Here is a 20704-nt window from a genome sequence, read left to right on the forward strand (position 1 = left end):
GTGTTAAAACAACCTTCCTTTCTTCTTGGGTTACCCACTAACTTATGCATTTCTTTACTTCCCACCTATAAATTATGATGATGCTTTACCATCTCATGAGGTAATGTGACTAAATTAAAAGTTGTAAAGCACGTTCAGGTCCTTCAATGGAAGGAGGTATAGAAAACAGTGCTACCTCTTGCTTGAAGAAGTGGATGTACTGTCACAGAAATTCTTTGAGGATAACCTTGGAAATGAATGTTATTTAATCAACTGTATAACTTGGGGTATGGCAAGGGGCTGGACTTGCGCTTCCTCTAACTTAAATATAATTTCTTGGCATGTGGTTGATCAAAAATGCAACTACAAGATATTGTTAATGCTTATTTGTAGCACTTAATTTCATTTTAATACTTTTAAAAATTACCAATAAGCTGAACTCAAATATGTTAAAAAAGATGGAGGAGAATTTTGAAATCCTCTAGTCTGATTTTCTTTGTAATATGATTCTAACAATTAACATACTGATTCTGGTAGTGAATGTTTGAAGTGAGAATGTAGGCTCGGATATCAGTGCTATTAGTTATCGTGCTCTGTACAATGTAACACACTGCTTACTCCAGTGAGCTCGTAACCCAAAAAAGACTTGACAAGTCACACTGGACATCTTTATGGAAAAGTTCCATAGATAATTTTTACAGTGTGATCTAATGACAGCTTTGTCTTCTGTCTGTTGTCTTACATTTGTATCCTACTGGAAGTAGGGAACCTTGCACTCCAGCATTAAGAGGGGATGTATAGGAGGCAAAGGATTGAAGAATGAGAAAGGAAATTGTTAAGGCTTATATTCTCCCACAGGTAGGCCATTAGTTGTTCTGAGTAGTGAATGTGACGGTAGTTTTCAGGAAGCGTAGCTTACTCAGGACTGCTTAGAAGTTAACTGTTCTGGAAAAATAAATTGTGTATCCTTATATATCAAGTTTAGATGAAAGGGCTTTTTATCAGTGACCGTGCAGAAAATGGGTATGCCTTATCTGCCTGTACAGGTCTCTAATGAACTGGTATTTGGTTTCCCCACTTGCTGGCAGGTGATGCATGATTATATAGCATTTGTAGTTTTGCTGAAAATATTAAAGACCAGCTATTCTGTTGTTCTTTAGCTTCCTTCTTCTCTTTGTTTTCAGAAATGGGTTGAATTTTTTCTTTAAGCTACTTGCTTGGGTTTACACGGGTTCTGCAAGTATGTTTTCAGAAGCCATACATTCTTTAGCAGACACATGCAACCAGGTGAGTATTTTTTCATTCTGCTTAAGTAAGCACTTGTAATAATTTTTCAGGAATGAAGTCAGATACTTAGAGTAGTTGTATTACACTTGAAAGCAATAATTCAATTCATTAGTGTTCTTTAGTTTGCCTATACTGTCTAAATAGTAAGCACCAGAGACGTGGAAACAGTATTTTATTCAGGAGGACTAGAGTGCGTGACGAAATAGTTTTTCTTTACAAAGTTTGCTCATAGATAACGTCAGCATTGTAGAGAAGCCTAGAAATTCCAAGTTTATTAGTCACAACTCTTATTAAAAATGACTTTCAGATGCTGCTGTGGTTTCTATTTACAGTGCTCTTCCTGTTCAATACCTGTGATCAGTTTTGTACTGTTTTGTATGGTTTGCATGCTTCCTAGAATTAATAGTAATATATCCTAGGAGAAAAAAAGCTAGTACTTAATCTAATGAGCATTTAAATAATTTTGATGCAAAACAGTCTTAAAGATGTTTTTTAAATAAACAGTTTCATCTGGGAGAGGGTGTTCTTGTGTTTTATTTTATTAAATAATTTCTGATTTCAGTCATTCAGATTACCAAGCCTGCCCAGAGTGTGACCAGCTTTGCGTGCGTACAGTGGGAGGAAGATGTACTCTTCTCTGTGTGCGCGTAGTATACATGTATATTTTTTAGCTTCCCGGAAACAAAAGCAAAGTAATCTCCCTTACAAAGTCATGTTATGTAGAGTTTTTATCGAACTATAGTCAGATGAAGGCATAATTTGTCAGAAATTCACGTAATTCACAGAAATATTGCTAAGCCCAGAGCTCTTTCTGCTGTTCTCCAATCTGAGTGCAAAGCTGTTTTTACTTTGTTGCAAATTTACTTGCCAAAAGCAGTGGTTTCAATTAGTGGTTTCTACAGGTTTATCTAGCTGCTCTTCTATTTTTTGATACTGATGCCAGTAATTTGGTGGAGGGTTTATAAACTAACAGTAAAGTAACTGACCTAGTCTAGAAGCCTTAAATGCAGAAGGAATCTAGAAAGTCACCTGTAACTATAAATAAAATCTATTTGAATGGTGTTAGTGCTTGTATTTCTGCTAATATGATACTATTTTGAATACATCTACATTATTTCAAACCGCCTGCCCCGATTGCTTCCGTTCTTCTTTTCTAAACTGTTGTTTTTTCATATAATCAGTTGTTCTGTACTTCAGTTGCAGTTTATTTTCCCTATGACTATCAAGATGAAAGTGCACTGAAAAAGGTTAAACGAGTTATAATATTAGTCAAATATACAAACACTAGGCAATATGTCCCAGCAAAGGCTTAATTTTGTTTATCAAAATGCATATGCATAATGTCACCAGCCTTATCTTTAAGGAAGTGGTGTCAGAAGAAAGTCTTAGTAATTTGGGTAACACGCTCACTCCTCTCTGCCTTACTCCCTGCCCCTCCTGGGCAAGAATGATGTGTTGGTCATCTTAAAGTATCATTAAGTGCCGTCCAGATAAGAAAAAAAAAAAAAAGAAAATTGCATTCACTACTGAAAAAGGCTGCAGTGTAAAAATATTGCTGTAAATGTAGTATGCCATCACCATAGTCTGCATAATTTCCCTTCAAGAGGGATTTATTTAAATAACTTTGGTCCCTGAACAACTTCATTCCTTCACATTGAAGCAGAGCAACAAGACTTGTGATTCCATGTAATGTTCACTTTTGGTTGCAATTCTAAAATTATAATTAACAGTAATTATATATGTACACACATTATAATTACCTATATATTATATATATATAGGTATAATTAACAGTTTTTTTGGGGTGGTAGATTTAGGTGACAGGTTTTTGGGGATTATATTCTATCTCTAATAAAATATCAGTAGCAAAGCATATGTGCAGATCAGCAAGTTGCATCTGCCTTTATCTTTCAAGTTCTGTTCATATCAAATGTTTCTAAATTTTTTTTTTTTCTTAACAAAGACTTTTTTCCATTTGTCCTAAATAGGCATTGCTAGCTTTGGGCATCAGTCAGTCTGCAAGGACGCCTGACCCTAGTCATCCGTAAGCTTTTTGAGTAAATAATGATTTTGGTAATTACATATTGGAGTAAGATCAGTTCTTGTTTGTGTGTCACCTTGTTCTTTTTAATCTGCTGTTTTGTATCATTTCTGAAGTGCATTGTTTCTGACTTTACAATAGATATAATAAGAAAAAGGATTTCTTCCAAACTTCAGTGGCTTGATACATGTTGATATTTCATGGTTTTTTTTTCTGGTATACTTCTTGATGTGTATTATTTTAATGTGCATTATTTCTTTAAGTTATTCTGGGCTCTTCTGCATCTTCCAATGGATAGATTTACTTTGGTTTTAAACACTTTTCATGTGAATGACAAGATTTATTTAAAAATAAAAAACAATGTCCTTTTGCTATTTTCAACAAAGTGCTTTTCTGCAATGCAGCACTTGTATCATAAGGAGATGTGTTTGACTTACTCAGATAAAAACAAAAAGTAGTTTAATAGGGATATATTGATAATTTTTCACAACTTCATGAAAGTTAGAAGCTGTGCTAGCTGTGATATTTTCTTGGTGTTGACCTGCTTTACACTTTATGTGTTCGTGCAGGTCAGTCAAACTGTAAGCACTAGTTTAAAATACATCTAACTTACAGAATTAGTTAAACTTTTCTTCATTAAGAGCACCAGGTAACTTGAAAAATGTCTTAATCTTAAATTTGTTTAAATACTCGTCATATCTCCTTCCCCTCTCTCAATTTTTTCCCTTCTTCCTCAATATGTTTTTTTTACTATTGTTTTTTAAATGTTGCTAAAGAAATGTACTGTTTGTAGTAGCTATTAATACAAAAAAAAAGGAGTAGAGCTACACACTTTTAATATTGCTTTAGCTCTTCCCACTCTCTCAGAAAGTGCAAGCGTTGAATGTTTGCAGTTAGCTGGACTACTTAAAGATGTCACAAATTTTATTCCCTTTAAATTAGCGTTATAAAACACGTAGGCTGGCTGCCTATAAGGCTAGAGTTTACGCTTAGAAGTAGCATTTCAATAAAATGTAAAAGTGACATGCATGTTTGTTTTTGTTTGTTTTTTTTTTTTACAGTGGTAAAATCCTCGTCTGCACAAAAGCTAATATAGCTATGTAAATAACTTGTTTAAAAACAAATTAGAAAAATATCTATGCTTGATGTGCTTGTGTGTACTAGATAGCCTTTTCCAGGTGGCTTTTTTTTTCCTTGAATTAGGTTGGATTTAGTAGCTTTGTCTTACGTAGATGCCCAGTCATGTGATGATAATTTAAGATGTGTAAAAATTAATTTAAAAAAACTTGTAGATATGTTCGCAGAGATATAGAACCTTATTTCTCTAAATCACTTTATTTGTTTTCATCTAGGTATGGTTTCACAAACATGCGCTATATTGCCTCCCTGATTAGTGGGGTGGGCATTTTCATGATGGGTGCAGGACTTTCTTGGTATCATGGGATCATAGGTTTACTCCACCCTCATCCTATAGAATCTCTTCTTTGGGTAAGCTAATCTTGTTTGATACCGTATTTAACATTTGTGACTTAATAGAAAGTAACGACACAGTCTGAAATACACTTCCTGAGTTGGTTTGAATCCCAACACAATTAACTCGAACCATCCTTAATGAGAATGTGTTTTAAGAAAAAAATAATGTTAAATTATAACTGATCTTGTAGAAAAATGAGCTGTTCGTTAAACCCTGCATCTTCCCTTCACACCTCCCAAGAGGTCCTCCTTTTCAGTTTTGCAACATATTGCTTATTTCAAATAGTGTTGGTTGCCTTCTGTTTAGGGACAGCTACACGGCACGGTGGGTAATGGGGTTCTGGAATGCTGCATTTGGATAGCCTATGGTGAAGAGATCTGTATAAATACAATATAATAATTGAGACTTTTTTTTTTTCATACAGGCATACTGCATTTTAGCAGGGTCGTTGGTATCGGAAGGAGGTACGCAGTTTCAAGAAACATTTCTATTTAAGTGTTTGTAATCTCTTAAGAGTACAATGTGAGTAATTACAGTAATAGTTGGTTCATGCTTATGCAGTAAACTTTTGAGGTCTATTGCAAATACTTGTGTTGTAAACAAAAAAAAAGTGGAAAAACTTTCTTATCTAATATATAATGTCTGTATATTCTATATGTCTGTATAATAAGTTGTTGAAGAACACATCATTTGGAAAGTATATGTAGAATGCCTTTGGGTATGAAATACCAGTGAATATAACTGTTCTTATTTGTATGGGAGACATGCCTGTAGAAAAGAAGGTAACATTATGCTTTGTCATTATTCAAAGCATCAATAAGCAGAGCTTTCTTGATGATCTGTTGCTATGATATAAAGAAAAGTTTCCTCTCTTCAATATGGAAACAAGTGGTTTTGCCTCTTAACCATTTTCAGCAAGTACTTTGGTGTTGTTTCAGCTACCCTTCTTGTTGCTATAAATGAAATTCGCAGGAGTGCTCGAGCCAAGGGTCTTTCATTTTATCAATATGGTATGTGTCGTTATAGCAATAAGGTATGTGGTTATTTAAAACAGAATCTATTTACCAGTATTTGCATAATGATAGAAACAATTTTGTCTGTTTTACCTTTCCCTTTCCCCTTGCTTTATTGATCTGTTTTCTACTTACAAATACATTTTACAAATCAGGTGACAGTTAGTAACACTGCTTAGATACTTTTATTAAACTACTTGCATTTTTCAGGATAAATGCCTTTTTAGGTTTTTTTTAAACATGTTGGAGAAGCTTCGATAATTGGCACAAGGCTTGTTCTGTGTATGTATGAATGCTTTCAGAAGTGTGCACATATGCAAAAATTCAGTTTACACCTATATACTTACAGAAATCTTTCTCTTAAGTTGCTGGTGTTAGTATAGTTTAAGTACTGTGCATAATGTGGTAAAGCTAAGCTTTCCAAAGTAATATAGTTTTTTTTGTTGTATATGCAGTTGTGCAGAGTCGTGATCCTAGTACAAACGTGGTGTTACTGGAGGATGCTGCAGCAGTTCTGAGTGTGGCCGTAGCTGCTACCTGTATGGGTCTGACTTCTTTAACAGGTAAAATTCTGCCTCAAACTGAGACAAGCAGGATGTGAATTTCTTCCTGTGCGTGATGTGAACACAGAGCATTTAGTTTATATTGGTTGACTTCAGTACATCTCTACTCTTTCTCTAATGCTTGTACTGTGTAAGCTTCTGAAGGTTTATACTTTTTTTTGATTGGATTTCTAGTAGTTTGAGTTGAAAATATTTAAAATAAAAAAAGTTTGGGTTTTTTCATATGTCTATTATTGGTGGGGTTGGGCTTGAAAGAGTACATGCAGATGGGTCTAACTCCTTTTTGAGCTATTTTATCATACGAACTAGGCTATTTTTTTTTTTAAAAGTATGTTTATTGTAGTCAGTTACACAAATCACTTTGGTCCATGGTAGGATTAGATAGTTTGAACTCCCTCAGTCAGTGGTATGCAGCTCCCTGTGGATGCGGGGAGGATTTAAGGAAGCAGTCCTTTCCTTTTGATACCGAGTGGTATTAGTGTTATCTTCAGATTACAGTAGCTGCTCCTGAACAGTGAGCAAACCTGTCTCATGTGGGTAGGATGATCTATATGGCAACTGATTCAAAGTCTGTCTTTGCTGCGCAGTTACAGTTTCTAAAGAGGAAAGATTATTTATTTGTCCCTTTTTAAGTATTGTCCCTATTTTAAGTCTTTTTCAATTGTTTAAAAAAATAAATATGGTAATTTTTGTTTCTTTGTGGCTTCTAGTGAGTTAATTGCAAGTTTCATTTTTTTTTTTAATAGAAGTCAGGTTTTTATTCCATCTCTATTTTCCTTCAGAAAGTTAAAAATAAATTACTGTTTCTACAAATCGGAATGTGGATGAATACATGTTTAAAACTTACTATGCAAGTACTGTGTTCCAGAAATGGTTAATACTTGCACAAGTTTTTGAGTTACTGATAAAAGAACACAGACTTTTGTGCTGCTACCTGTGTTTAGGCTTATATAATTTTATGTTAATAAAGGTAAATCTATATACAGAAACCCAAATAGCTCACAAGAGTTTTTGTCCTGTGGGAGACAGGAGTGTCAGAGGGACAGGAGGGACTAGAGGCTTTATCTTAAGATAACTTGTTTTCCTACAGCTTTATCTCGTTCTGCAGTAGGAAAGAATGGCCAGTATGTTAAAAATATCCAAACCAACCAAAACCAACAAAAAAATCCCACCAGAAAGCAAAAAGCATGCACACGCGCACACACACCCCCAACTATATACTCCTTTCAGTGTGAAATCTGAATTATCTGCTATGGTTTAGAAATGCTCTGTGAAACTAATTTGACATGTCTTGTTTAGGAAACCCTTATTACGACAGCGTGGGGTCTCTGGGTGTTGGAACTTTGTTAGGAACTGTGTCAGCATTTCTGATCTACACCAACACCGAAGCCCTGCTGGGACGATCCATTCAACCTGAACAACTGCAGCGACTCACCGAGTTACTGGAAAGTGATCCTGTAGTAAGGTAAGAATCTTTACAGCTCAGTCTCTACTGAGAACAAGAAGAAGCAGGAGAATAACACTGCGAAAAAATAGTTCAGGCACTTCAAATGAGAGAAATATGGTGAGATTGATTATTTTCAGGGTGGATTCTTCTGTATTGGTATTTTAGTATCTTAATTACTACTAATTTCTGTTTGTATGCTAAAAATTTCACTAAGTGAATACTCGTACCTCTCAGATGTTCCACAGCTGAAATAAAATTGCAAATATGTTCTAACAGTTACATTAATTACAGGAATTGACAATGGCTTAATGAGAAAGCCATCACAAACTTAAAACTGTTTTCAAATGCATGAAATGCAAGCATTTAAATGAGACTGTAATGTTGCTTTTATAGTTTATTAGCACGTAGATATTTAAATTCTGTTACTGTTAATATTCTGTGTCTGGAATTCTGTAGCAGTTGGCAGTGAAATGCTGCGGTAGTATTATGATGTAATAGATTCTGCATGCGAGATGCTTACAGAATGAACTCAATGCTAATTTCTCTGGAAATCTGCAATTTGCAGTGAAATAAACTTACAGCTCATTGTAATTCTGAAATCTTATTTAAATGCTTTTTAAGGAGCTGTTTTAGCTTACTTTAACCCTATTAACCTTGATTTAGAAGCAAAACCCTTTTTGTTTTCTTCTTAATCTTTGTTCAGGAATATATTTCTGTGCAAATCAGATGGAATATTTTAGTGCTTTTTTTATTCATAGTCATTACTGAGCTCTGGAGGGAAAAACCCAAGCCCATTAGTTAACACCAGAATACTTGAAAGAAACTAAGCGCTGCATCATCTCCGTTGCAAGCAACACATCTGAACGACATGCCCTTCATTCCAGAAGCTAAACGAGATTCCTATTTTGGAATAGGATTGTGTTAGAATTTTCGCATGTCAGTAACTAAACTCTGTTAAAGTCTTTGTTGTGGCCCTGGATTAGTCTGAATGGTGGAGCATGTGTAAAAATGCTGTGTTAGATTAGGTGAGTTCAAGTGGTTATTTGTACATGAGTTTGAGTTCTTCTTTCCAAAGTGCACAGGTGGCTTCTGCTTGTCTCAGGCTGGAATCATAAAATTTCTCCTATCCCAAGCACCGTTTTATGTTATATTCTGTTTTGTAGATGATTATAACTTCTCAACAGAGCAGCTGATCTCCTTCTTGTTTTAGGCATTTTTTTAAAGCAAGAAGTAACTGAATTTTAAAAAAGAATAATAATAAAAATGAAGACTTGGTAAGAAAGTGTGTGTTTCTCTTAAGGTTAGAAGCTGACGCACGTTTAGGTATTTCTCATAATGCTATTTGCAGGACCTCCTGTATGCGCTTTCTCTTGAGCGATCTCTTTCTTGAATCCATTACGTTATCTGCTTTGATTCCTTTTTTAGCGCACAGTTTGTCTTTGACCAACTTGTTCTTGTAACAAAGCCTAATATCCTGAGCTTGGTTAACTTATATCTTCTAATAAGACACCCGGACTTGATCTCAGAATTCTCTGAGATGTAAATGCATAATTTATGGAAAAAAGATACTCCAATTTTTTTCTTATTCCAGTCTTTGGTTAGTTAGTTTTTTTGGTTTGTTCATTTTCAACTTTTTCCTGTGAAATGAGGAGGTCTTTTAGCATCAAGGATTTCCTGAAAAGGCTACTTGTACATTTTCATCAACATATCATCAGGCTTGTAAGACTTTCACCATTTTCTTGACTGTTCAAACTCTAATTGTCTTACATGGGGTTGTCTAGTAGTATGTCCTACTCTTACATTTTTCCTACTGACACCAAATATAAAAGAAAAAGCTCCTGAGTACTTGTTTGCTTCTATAGCTGTGACTAATATTGGCTTTTTTTATTTAAACCTTTTCAGGGTCTTCAGTTATCAAACTGTACCTGAATTCTCAATACAATCCTTTGTGCAGTTGCTGCTTCCCAGAACAGTCCTCTCTTGACCTTTCAAGGAGGGTTCGCAATATTTCTTTTCAGATGTGTTCTGCCAAATATGAAGGGAATATATTAGGGAATCATTTATTAGAAGGTATTTTAAATCCAAATTCACCAAAGGATTCAGATGTTCTGATTTTCACCTCCCATCGCCTCCACCACTACTTACAACTTACTATTCCAGCAGTAGTTTGCCTGAACATTATGTTCTGCTGCTAATTATCAAGTATTTGATTTGTCAAACAATACTAACTGCTGTACTACTACAATAAATAACGTCTCTGTTGTTGATCTCTTTTTTTCAGCTAAATCTTGAATTTTTTTACAGGATTGTTTGACAAGATCTACATTTCGTAAAACCTTAATGACTGGAATTTAATGCTCTTAATGTGTTGGTTTTCTTTTTTTCCGCCTTTTTCACTACTGTTCCGTGGATTGTCAGGTGACATTGTCTTTAGTTAAATGGATTGCCTCATTTACCATACTTAAATTTTGGCACAGCATTGTTAATCTTCTCTTTTTTTAAATTCTCATCAGTATTGCAGGATGAAAAATAAAGTGGCCTTCACTGTTATTCATAGTTCTTTTTTTCTTTTGAGTGCAGGTTATGGAGCCTGCTGAACTAGAAGCATTTTTTTTTTCTTTTAAATATCCAGTATGCCTCTTTGCTACTAATAGAGAAATGCTTTGTTGTAATAATACATTTTTGCTTTTTTAGATCAAGAAAATGCTTATTGCATGTTTTTGCCTATTCTGTATCATTAGTAACATCTTTACCATTTCCATGTAGTAGCAGGCAAGCGATGCCTTTTTTATACTTCTTCTATCAGTTTGCTGGGTTTCATAATTTCTTTTTGAGGTTATTTATTTTCTTTTAATTTTGCTTGGTAATTTCTAGTTGTAGCCCTTATTTCATTTGTGATCCAGAATGAGCTTTCAGAGTTGTTCTCAGCTGGAAAATTATTTCATTTTATTTTTTGCTACACAAACATTCCATTCTTACCTCTAATTCACACCTTTTGGTGCCTAAATCTTTCTTGTGTTCAGCTCCTTAAGTGTAGGAGATCAGACTTTCAGAACTGTGAAATAAAATATATGCCATGGTACAGACTGTCCTGATTCTGTTCTTACAGAATGTAATCATGGATCCCTAAACATGAACTAGTCTTGGTGACAGTTTCATCTTAAATTTTTACTTCATTGTAATAGCTGTTGGGTAATTGTGCTACTATTATGCTGGAAAATCTGTGATTTGGAGGTGGGGGGGGGGAAAGGACTTGACACCCTCTGCCAAATTTTTCTGTAATGTGATATTTGCTCTTTTTCCTAGTTTGAATTGATAATGTCTACTAGCCATCCAGAAGCTTCCATTAGCAAGCTTTGTAGCTTAGGTTTTAGCATGCACATTTGTATTTTTGAATTATTAGTGATTTTCCCCCCCCCGACTTGCTGCCTTATCTTTCCTGGACAGATTATAAGCAGTAAGGTAGACTTTTTTCATTTGCATTCCACTGAATTTTGTTATCAAGTTACTGCTTAATGAGAATCTCAAATATCTCTTGTTATCTTCTTGCTTAGCTCTGATAGGCACTTGATATATCTTCAGTGGTTTTGAATCACATGGATTCAAATTCTCTTCAACAGCCCTCAATGAACCACATCCGTTATCTTAAATACCCTCTTGTGTGAGGAGGTAGTTTGATGCCAGTTAGGTTACTGCAGTTAATACTGTTTGGATTTGGTAGCTTCCCACAGAAGAGCTGTGTAAATTTGATTGGAGCTGGAAATTCTTTATTGCTACCAGTAAGCTCATAGTTCTTCTAATCTGCTTAAATGTTTACTGAGATGTATTTTTTGGTGTCTCTATATTTAGTTCATGATCTATTTATTTTTTTAATGTCCTTATTCCTCCTGCACTCCAAGTATTACAAAAAATATTCCATAAACGTTCCCTTTGACTATTCATCTTAAACTTCTGCTTCCTGTTCTTTGTAGACTGTTCACTCTAGCAGGCTCCTTCCAAAATACGCCTTCTGCTTTCTTCCTGCACCCCCAGTGAAGTTAGTTCTAATTTATAAACATTCAGATGAGGAAAAACACTTTTAGTTGGGAAGGGTAAATTTGCTTAAGATAAAGGACATGCTAAACTTAAAGATGCTGTGAAATTGCACAACCTAGTAAAATGGAAAGAAAGTTTAGTACTTGTCATCAAGTGAGCTCTATTATTGCTGAATCTAAGTTTTGTGTTAGAATTTAGAAAAAAATTGTCAAGATTGCATTTTTCTGTTAATAAAACCAAAGTCTTTGGAATATTTTATACTTTACCTCAGATACTTGTTTTGCTTTGGAAATGTCAGAAGCAGCATTTAAAAAATTTGAAACTTCTTTGTGATTTATGCCTCATGTTTTAATCTCCACTCTTTTTCTGGCCTTGATGGAAAAATGTGGAAACGTATTCTGACATGGTAATTCTAAATTTGCTTAGCTTTAAAGATTAGCTAAGTTTGTGTTAATCTAATTAGAAAAAAACTAGATGATCTTATTTGATATTTACTCCACTGCTGAAACACACCACAATACGTCTAGGTCCTAAGTTTGCTTCATATCTTATTATCTCTGGAAAATAGAGGGCTTTTTGTTTATTACCTACATTCACACATCACAGAGTTTATCTAACAAACTGGAACACAACTATGCTGTAGAAAACCGGAAGTTTTCAAAGGGCCAAAATACAAACATATTGCACCATTCATGTTCTAGTGTCTATTAGGAACCTTTAAATAAATACAGATTTCCAGCATTTACAAACAGTGGTATTGTGATTAGTTGTGGTCAATATTCAGTATGATGGAAAATGAGTTGCGAGTGCAGTATCCGTATATCCATAACTTTTTCTTATATCAAATGTAACTTTGAAAGGACGTTTATGTAATTGCAGTGTGTGCTTTCGGTAATTGGTAATAGATTATTATTCTTCACCTTGGAATTGAGAGTACTTAAATATTTTTAAGTAGGTGCATGTATATGCAAAAAAACTGTGCAGTAGCAAGTAAGTTGAACTTTAAAGTTCAACTCGGAATAGGGAAGTTCTCACTTTCTATTGGGGGATTGTTTGGTTTTTTTTATTTAAGATACTGTTAGTCTGTTTCTAAATCTGCGATGCTTCTTTTAGTCTGTCTTTTATTGCAACAAGCCCTTTTTGGATGTGGGATACTTTTGTTGGTGTAGCAGGTACCTGTGGAAGTAGTATAATTGGTTAAATATCAATCAGTATTTAATGGAAGTGTATGGTGAACAAAATGAGGATACGTTCGTCAACCGCAATGGCCTTTTAAAATTACACAATCATTTTGGTGTGATGATATTGTTAACATCAGAAGTCAAACTAGCTAGTTGCTTGTTTTATGTGGTTCTACATTTTCTTTAAAAATTATGTGTTTCAGAGCGATTCATGATGTTAAAGCCACAGACATGGGAATGAGCAAAGTGAGATTCAAGGCAGAAGTAGACTTTGATGGACGGGTTGTTACTCGTTCTTACCTGGAAAAACAAGACATTGAACTGCTGCTACAAGTATGTTTAAAACAATGATTTTGTAATTTCCAGCATATGGTATTTACTTTCCAATTTCAAGTATGTCTAAACCCAAGATTTTCCAGTAGATGAGACATATTCCACATCTTCGTTTTGAAGGATTGCAGATGTTTTTACTTTGTGTTAGTGTGTTAAATATCTGTACACAGAATCATACTATGTGCTGCTAAAACAGACCCGCTTCTGGGTCGTGTAGGGCCTGGGTAGGAGGAGGTCAGATTTTTAATTCCTTTTTTTGTTAGAAAATGCAGATTTGTTCAAAATAATTTTGATAAGAACATAATTATTCCAATAAATTATTGTTGAATTACAGTGTTTGAGCTCCAGTTAAAACGGGGAGCCTGTCACCTGGGAATAAGCATCTGTTTTGGCTGAGCCATTCTCCTTGGCTGGTGAAGATGCAGTGTTACAGTTTACAGATCCTGCCACTCAGATGAGGCTTGAATATGGATTGCTTGCATCATGTGACTTAGCATTTTGACAGCATTTAACAATTAACCACCCTTAAGTAATCGTTTGTCTCTGATTTTAGTGTAGTTCAGAGTATCTTTTTTTTAATCCCTCTCTTCAATATAGAAAGGCAAAACTGCTTTCAGCTGAATTTTACATGGGAAACCTATGAAGTAAAGAATAATTTATGTAAATTACCAGGAGAGCTTTAAGTGGGCAAAATGTTTTGCTTGCTTACCGATTTTCACCTGTAACTATGCTTATATACATACTGCTTATATACATTTGCTTCTGTAGCTACAAGATTTCTTTTTGCTACCCTTTCAAAATCAAAAGCAGATGTCAGATGTCTGCATTTTATGATTGTCCGTTAAACATCACTTTTGAAGTTATCTGAGCTTACATTTAAATTACTGCAATTTTTTAAAGCATTAGTCAGTGTCACAATTTTTAAAATGTACTGCCCTTTAATGTCAAAATAAAGAGCATATATATATTGTGTATTTTATATATATGAGTGTGTGTATGTATATAGTGCGTTAAGTGATCTGTTCTTGTATTGGATTATTGAATACATTTTTGAAAGGAAGAGTGCTATCAACTTTGTACAGCTGAGGCACTGCAGGTTTGCTTGGTTTTATATTGCCAGGTTTCAGTTGCTTTGCTCTTGCAAAGATGGTTAGTACCCTACTTTTCTTTCCAAAGGCTTTGTTAGCTTTTGGTCTTTATCCACTATTCCCTTTGGCATTTGCATACAACCTTCACTGGTTCTTCCAGCTGGTGTTGTTGGGAAGGTTGTTCCTGATTGTTTTTAGGTTGGCAACTGTTTCTTACACAGTTCGTTGTAGTTTCATGTGGTAACCCCGTGTCAGCTATAAAACCATTGTTGAACGATAGCCGCTTTCAGCAGGACTCGGCCACCCGAAGTCAAGGGCAGACTTAATGCTTGCCTTGTCATCTATAATTTTTCAAATAACTAGTTCATTCAAATAGCATTGTTAGCAACATTACTCTTTCTGAAGTTGTGAAATACTTGAAATGCTGTCGTTCAGGTTAATCTCATTTCTTGTTAGACTTGCCATGATTGTAGTCAGAGGTTATTGTGGTTGGAATATCTTTTAAGATCACTCAATTATATTATTCCTCTTCAGTTTTAGAGTAATGGGGGGCATGGAGGAAAGAAAATGATGTTGTGTTGTAGTTGTATACACAAGAAGTTAGCTGTTTAATAATTCCTCTGTCTATTAGCAAGAACCTATTTGTCCTAAACATACTGCAGCTGTATTGTCTGAACTATGGCTGAGATACTACAGGGCAAATGGCTTCTGGCCAACTTGCTGTGAGACCTCTAAGGAAAACTCATGACAATGCTGTAATACCTGCCTTGGTGCTTCTGATGTCTGGGGGTTTTTGGAGGGAAGAGCAGAGCCTCCTGTCTTCCTTGACCTCATTCCTTCAGTCTCTTATGCTATGGGTCTTCTAGGCTGAGTGCCTATCAACTATCTTCAAGTCTTTTGGTATTATGGAGGAGCTGTATTTACATCAGCATTCATAGTAATCCTTGTGGATTTTCAGATGAGTTGGTAATGTGATGCTCAGAGTAAGCAGTGTAATGGAATAGCAAGAATGTATGAAAATGAGGAAAGAATACACAGGGGTACCCTGCTCTGCCTTGCTGTGAGCAAGGAGTATCCCAGAAACTTCTAGAAAATGAATGAAATTCTCTAAACTTATTTGGAAAATAGAAGAGGAAATCCATTAAAGCTAGAAGAAGGCTTTATATTGAGTGCGGGTGGCCAGCCGTTTTCATTGAATAGATACTATTCTTATGTGTCTTTGAGACCTAAGAACAGATAACATTTTGAAAGGAAATGGCAAAAGCTGGAAAGTGTTTAGTGTTGCCTTTTTTTTCCCCACTTGAAATTTGTCAGGACCCTCTGTTAGTGCTATTCCTTTCTTTTCTTCCCTGCATCTCAACCTCTTAAATTTGATTTCTTCCTAGGAAATACAACAAGTGAAAACCCTTGAAGAATTAGAAGCCTTCATGCTTAAGCATGGTGAGAATATTGTTGACACACTGGGAGCTGAAGTAGACAGACTTGAGAAGGACCTAAAGGTAAAATATAGCTGCTTATTAGAGTGCTTATTCTGTGATACATTTTAAACAATATCACTGCTTCTACTTTTGGGGATTTTGTTTGTAAATATGGCAGAGGGGAAGAGGATGATAATCTTAATGCAAATTTTCTTGCTATAGTATCATTAACTAAGTTCTGACTAGCCGCAAACCCGTACTTTGGCACTGATCAGTTTGTTATGTTTCAGTTTTATACCACTGTAGAACAGTATTTTCATGAAATGAGACGTGATTGTGTCTTTGTTACTGTATTCTCAGAATGTCAGGTTATTTACAGGCTGTTGAAATCTGTTTTGGTTGTAAAGCAGCAAATTTCAATTTTTTATTTTTAATTTTTTTTAATCTGGCACTCAGCATTGTATCAATATATCAGCGTGTGATGAGGGCTTTACTCAACATTTTTTGCTCTTGTTGAAGCAGTACAGTGTTTACTTCTTTTATAAGCCTGTCATAACTCTTTTATCATTACTTTTTTTTTTCATTCTGTGATTTAAATATCCTTTGGTGGATGCAACAGATTGTTTCCATTTTTAATTTTATAATTGTATTATGCCTGTTAATCTTACTTTTTCTGGCATGAATACAGAACTATAAGTATACTGACTGCCAGAGATACAGTCCAGTCATGACTGCCTTTTCCAGTTATCAGGAGACACTGCTCAAGAGCGTGTCTGTCCTTGCTTATTATATTTGATAAATATTCTAGTTTTATTTTCTGTCCCTGGAGTGGTTCCGTTTAAAAATACTATTTTTGAGTTTAATTGCACCAGCAGATCCAGTTCTTCATGGTTTTTGAGGAGTAGGATCATGACTAATTAGTTTATAAACATGAATACTGTTTTTTTGGTATAGGCAGGGATTTCGGTGATTGTGTTGCTGTTGAATATGCTTTACTAAATATGCTAGTCAGATTCACTTGCTGGATGACTTTGAAGCAGTGACTTTCAGTAAACCTCTTATGAGGTCCATACGATCCATGTAATGACGATAACATATTTCTACAATATCAGAAAATGCATATTTCTTAATACAAACAGTATTTTGAATCTTTATAAACAGCTTCAATGGCAGAGAACAAATTATTTCAGCTATCTTATCCATTATTCAGGAAAGTAACTGTTAAACATATATATACCTCACTTTAAGACAATTTTATTTGGACGGTTTTATATGAAAACAAACTGCCCTCTTAAAATCAAGAGAGCTGCTTCATACTTTGTAAAGCATAAGAACTAATTTATCTGTGATGTTGAAAAGTAGATGTCAAATAAAAAGATGACTTAGCCTTCAAAATACTGCTTTTAGCATGGGCAATGTTTGTTGAAGCTATTCCTCATTTTAAAATAGTCCCTATGTTAAAATTGTCCCTGTGTTACCAGAAAAAGGAATTTGTTGTTCAGTTGCCAACATCATACCAGAAATACATTATTTGTATCCATATGCAAAAATGTGTTTGAATATTTTAAATAAAAATGTATTTCTTTAAATTTTATTTCAGCAACGAAATCCTGATGTTCGCCATGTGGATTTGGAGATACTATAGGCTTGGCAGAAGAAATCTTCAGGTTGATACTATTTTGGAAAGAAGTCACGTAAAGGGCTGAAAAGCGTCTGAAATTGCAGTGACCTCAGCACCATACCTCCCTTACTCTTGCTGTAGGCTTCCTGGACTGTGAGCACTGCTTCTGTTTCTGGAAGAGCGCTAGACTTGGAGAGAAAAATTTCCACGGAAAAATCAGTTTTAAAAAGCTACTTGACTTAAATTTCACAGGAGAGTCTCTCAGAGTATGTTTACTGCAATTCAGAAGTTAAGACCTGAGGTTTAGTTAGGCAAATATAGCTGCCTGAAAATATACAACACTTAGTTTTTCCATTTGTGTCCCTTTGCAGTCAGTTTGCACTTCTTTAGTTTCTTTCAAGATATCATTAAAGGTTCTTGGGAGATATTAAGATTAGCTAAGAAGAGTTTGTTCCAGTGGAACCTGCCAACCTTAAACTAATTGTAATATTTCAACTGTGTGATTGTTTCACAGTTTTTCTTTTGTATGAGATGAATTCTTTCAAACAGGCGCTGGCCTTCTCTCAAGTACCATGACCTGGAAACCTTCTTTTTGCCACCGTTCTGATTACCAGCTGCACTTCAGAAAAATAAGGTTTTTCTCCTCAGTGGAGTCAGCTGTATGTGGTTAGCCAGAGTGTGTTAAGTTACTGTGAAGAAATTACTTGTAGAGATTTCAGTGAACTTCCTCTGTTTAAATTTTGTTCTTTTTTCCCCTACTTTGACACTTGTTCTCTTATTTCTAAGTATCTTCAGATGTAATCTGGGAGATATTTATGGTAGTGCTTATTAAAAGTTACCTGGCATTTTGGCTTTTTATACTTTTAATAGGCTGTATTGCCAGATATGGTCTTTGCTAGAAAGTGTAAGAGAAGTCGTTGGAAGTTACAATAGTAAAAAATGTATTAGAACTATTTATAATTAAACAAATGAATACATTGTATTTTTAATTTATTTACCTCTAGACATTATCTGAATTCTAAACCGCTTACTTTGTGGTTGGGTTTTTTTGTTAGTTTTTTTTTTTAAGAATTGACCTTGCTTGTTTGGGAAAGTAAAGTAATTCTATCAGTGTTCCTCAGTAATCCTGAGATAAGTGCTTAGAGTTTATAACGTTGAAATGCGCAATTCTAGCGCTGTATATAATCAGCCTCAAGGCTTTCTGCACTAGGCATCCAAGTTGTACCAGATCCTTTGAGACCCAGTCTTTATTAATAAGGCCATGAGTATGGATCATGCAAGTTGAAATATAAGTGAAATGACTGCACATAAATAACTCTTAGGAAAATCCTTTATGCACTTTAACGTATTTCATAGAATTGCTTATGTGTGAGAGGTGATAATAAGACCCTCCCAGTGACTCAGTTGCTGAGTAATGACTGACTTGCTGAAAAAACAAATGTTGATATGAAACACAGGTCTTCAAAAATCAATCTAAGATTAAATTATAAGCATTGTAGCAAATAATTTTGGAGACCAATGTGTCCAGATTTGACTAAAAGCTTTTTAGAATGTTTTTTTCGTACTGTCACTTTGCCAGTGAATTAAATGAGAATTTAAAATAGCATGCCTTTTGACAGCTGCGAAGCACTTTGCATTCTGGTCATTTTAAGTAGAAAAACATTCCAGAGTTTAGTTACAGATGGGACTTAACATACAGTAATTGTGGGTGAAGGGATCTCTTTAGTACCCTTGTCCATAATCCCTTTTCACTGGTGGCTTCTTTAGAACATATGAGTTTATTATGGCTAATCCACAAGAAGGCTTACTTTAGCTGGGTTTCTCCTATTGTAGAACTAGTTAGTATATTTAAGCCTGATGATTTGAAATGCAATTTAAAAGTAATTTGGAAGTGTACTGTATCAAGTAAATAAGGCATATTTTAGCCCATTTTAAATCATTTACCTTTCTCCTTGCCCTTCCACGTAAACTTCATCTCATCTCACTATGCCCTTTGCTGATGTTACTCTTATTCATGAAGAACACTGGAATCTGATAATGCATAACCTCTTTCCTTCGTCCTACAATATTTATATGGACTTTGAATTTGAATAAACACTTTATTAAACCCATTATTCCAGAAATCTTAAAAACCCGAAGAGAATTAAAACTGGGAAAATGTTCTTACTGGGCAGGTTAGGGGAGACAGCCAATGTGATACAAGTGGTTTGTGTGCTGGAGGTACTGATGAATGAGTAGTATTAGGATGCACTTTGCAGGGCAGAAATTTCACTGATAGGTTAGTAAATGTTATCTCAATACTGAAGTGTTCCCATATCTTGTTTAAGAGGAGGCACAAGTTTATATTTTTACAGGGCATCTGCTCCAACAGCCTATAAAAATGTTCTCTCATTCATCAGAGCTGTGATTTGTATGAATTCTGGTCTTAATTTCCTTATCTGAGTCAGAAGCATACCCATCCACACACCTTTTGTTTGTATTTCAAGATAAAATTCAGATCCTCCTCTCCCAGTTACGTTATTGATGATGGCATCACAATATGTTAAATTTAAGAAGCCAGAACTTGAATGTTTTTTGAGTCCATAACAGTTGCATAGTTTGAGGACTCAGTTCCATTTTTAAAAACTATGTGGATGGTGATGAACCACAGGAGGACCAGCAGACTGGTTTTGGCAGTACTTTGTAAGTTTACACGTCTTGCAGTTGGATGAAAATATTGGTTCATTGAGCCTGTCCGGTTGGAAAGGAAAAGTAATTCCAAGCTCTTGCATTTTAATATAATTTGCGGATTGTTTTTAACAGTTTTGACATTTCTGTTGCTTTTTTTCTTAACTGTCTTTATGGCCTAAAATTTGAGGTGATGTGGGTCCACTACTTAGTTTACTTTTGTTTTAGTGGTTTTGGGGAAAATGTTTAGCTAATACATTCGCATGATAGAATTCTCAGAATTAAAGAAAACCTACAAAGTGTGGAGGAGTGGATTTTTTTCTTTATCATAAATGCAATTACATAATGTTTCTTTTAGATTGATTTTAAGGAAAAGGAGTGAGGATTGAGCTAACAATAAAGCTATATTCTAGGATTTTTTTCAATTAAGGTGTGGGCTTTTAAAATAACTTATTTTTGTAGACTGGCCTTGCAGGTTCTATTTTTTCAAATTGTATTCAAAATACTGCTGCCCTCTGCTTTGTGAAAGATTGCTTACGTGTTGTGCAATGTCTCAA

The 20704-nt window shown here is 34.9% G+C and overlaps 1 protein-coding gene across 3 annotated transcripts in view; it reads left to right on the forward strand.

Moving 5' to 3' along the window:
• The window catches only part of SLC30A9 (solute carrier family 30 member 9), a 37441-nt gene extending 16992 nt beyond the window's left edge, over positions 1 to 20449 (forward strand). For 2 of the 3 annotated variants that reach the window (XM_074587932.1, XM_074587933.1), the window contains 10 exons: positions 1164 to 1266; positions 3255 to 3310; positions 4660 to 4795; positions 5206 to 5245; positions 5720 to 5791; positions 6250 to 6357; positions 7657 to 7822; positions 13224 to 13353; positions 15827 to 15940; positions 17460 to 20449. In XM_074587932.1, coding sequence (XP_074444033.1) covers positions 1164 to 1266; positions 3255 to 3310; positions 4660 to 4795; positions 5206 to 5245; positions 5720 to 5791; positions 6250 to 6357; positions 7657 to 7822; positions 13224 to 13353; positions 15827 to 15940; positions 17460 to 17504 — 970 coding nt within the window. In that variant the 3' untranslated portion in view covers positions 17505 to 20449. The remainder of the gene's footprint in view (positions 1 to 1163; positions 1267 to 3254; positions 3311 to 4659; positions 4796 to 5205; positions 5246 to 5719; positions 5792 to 6249; positions 6358 to 7656; positions 7823 to 13223; positions 13354 to 15826; positions 15941 to 17459) is intronic. The other variant, XR_012587092.1, reaches the window with a different exon arrangement.
• Positions 20450 to 20704: the final 255 nt, after the last annotated feature.

Source organism: Larus michahellis, chromosome 5 (genome assembly GCF_964199755.1).
Source record: "Larus michahellis chromosome 5, bLarMic1.1, whole genome shotgun sequence".
NCBI classification, from domain to species: domain Eukaryota; kingdom Metazoa; phylum Chordata; class Aves; order Charadriiformes; family Laridae; genus Larus; species Larus michahellis.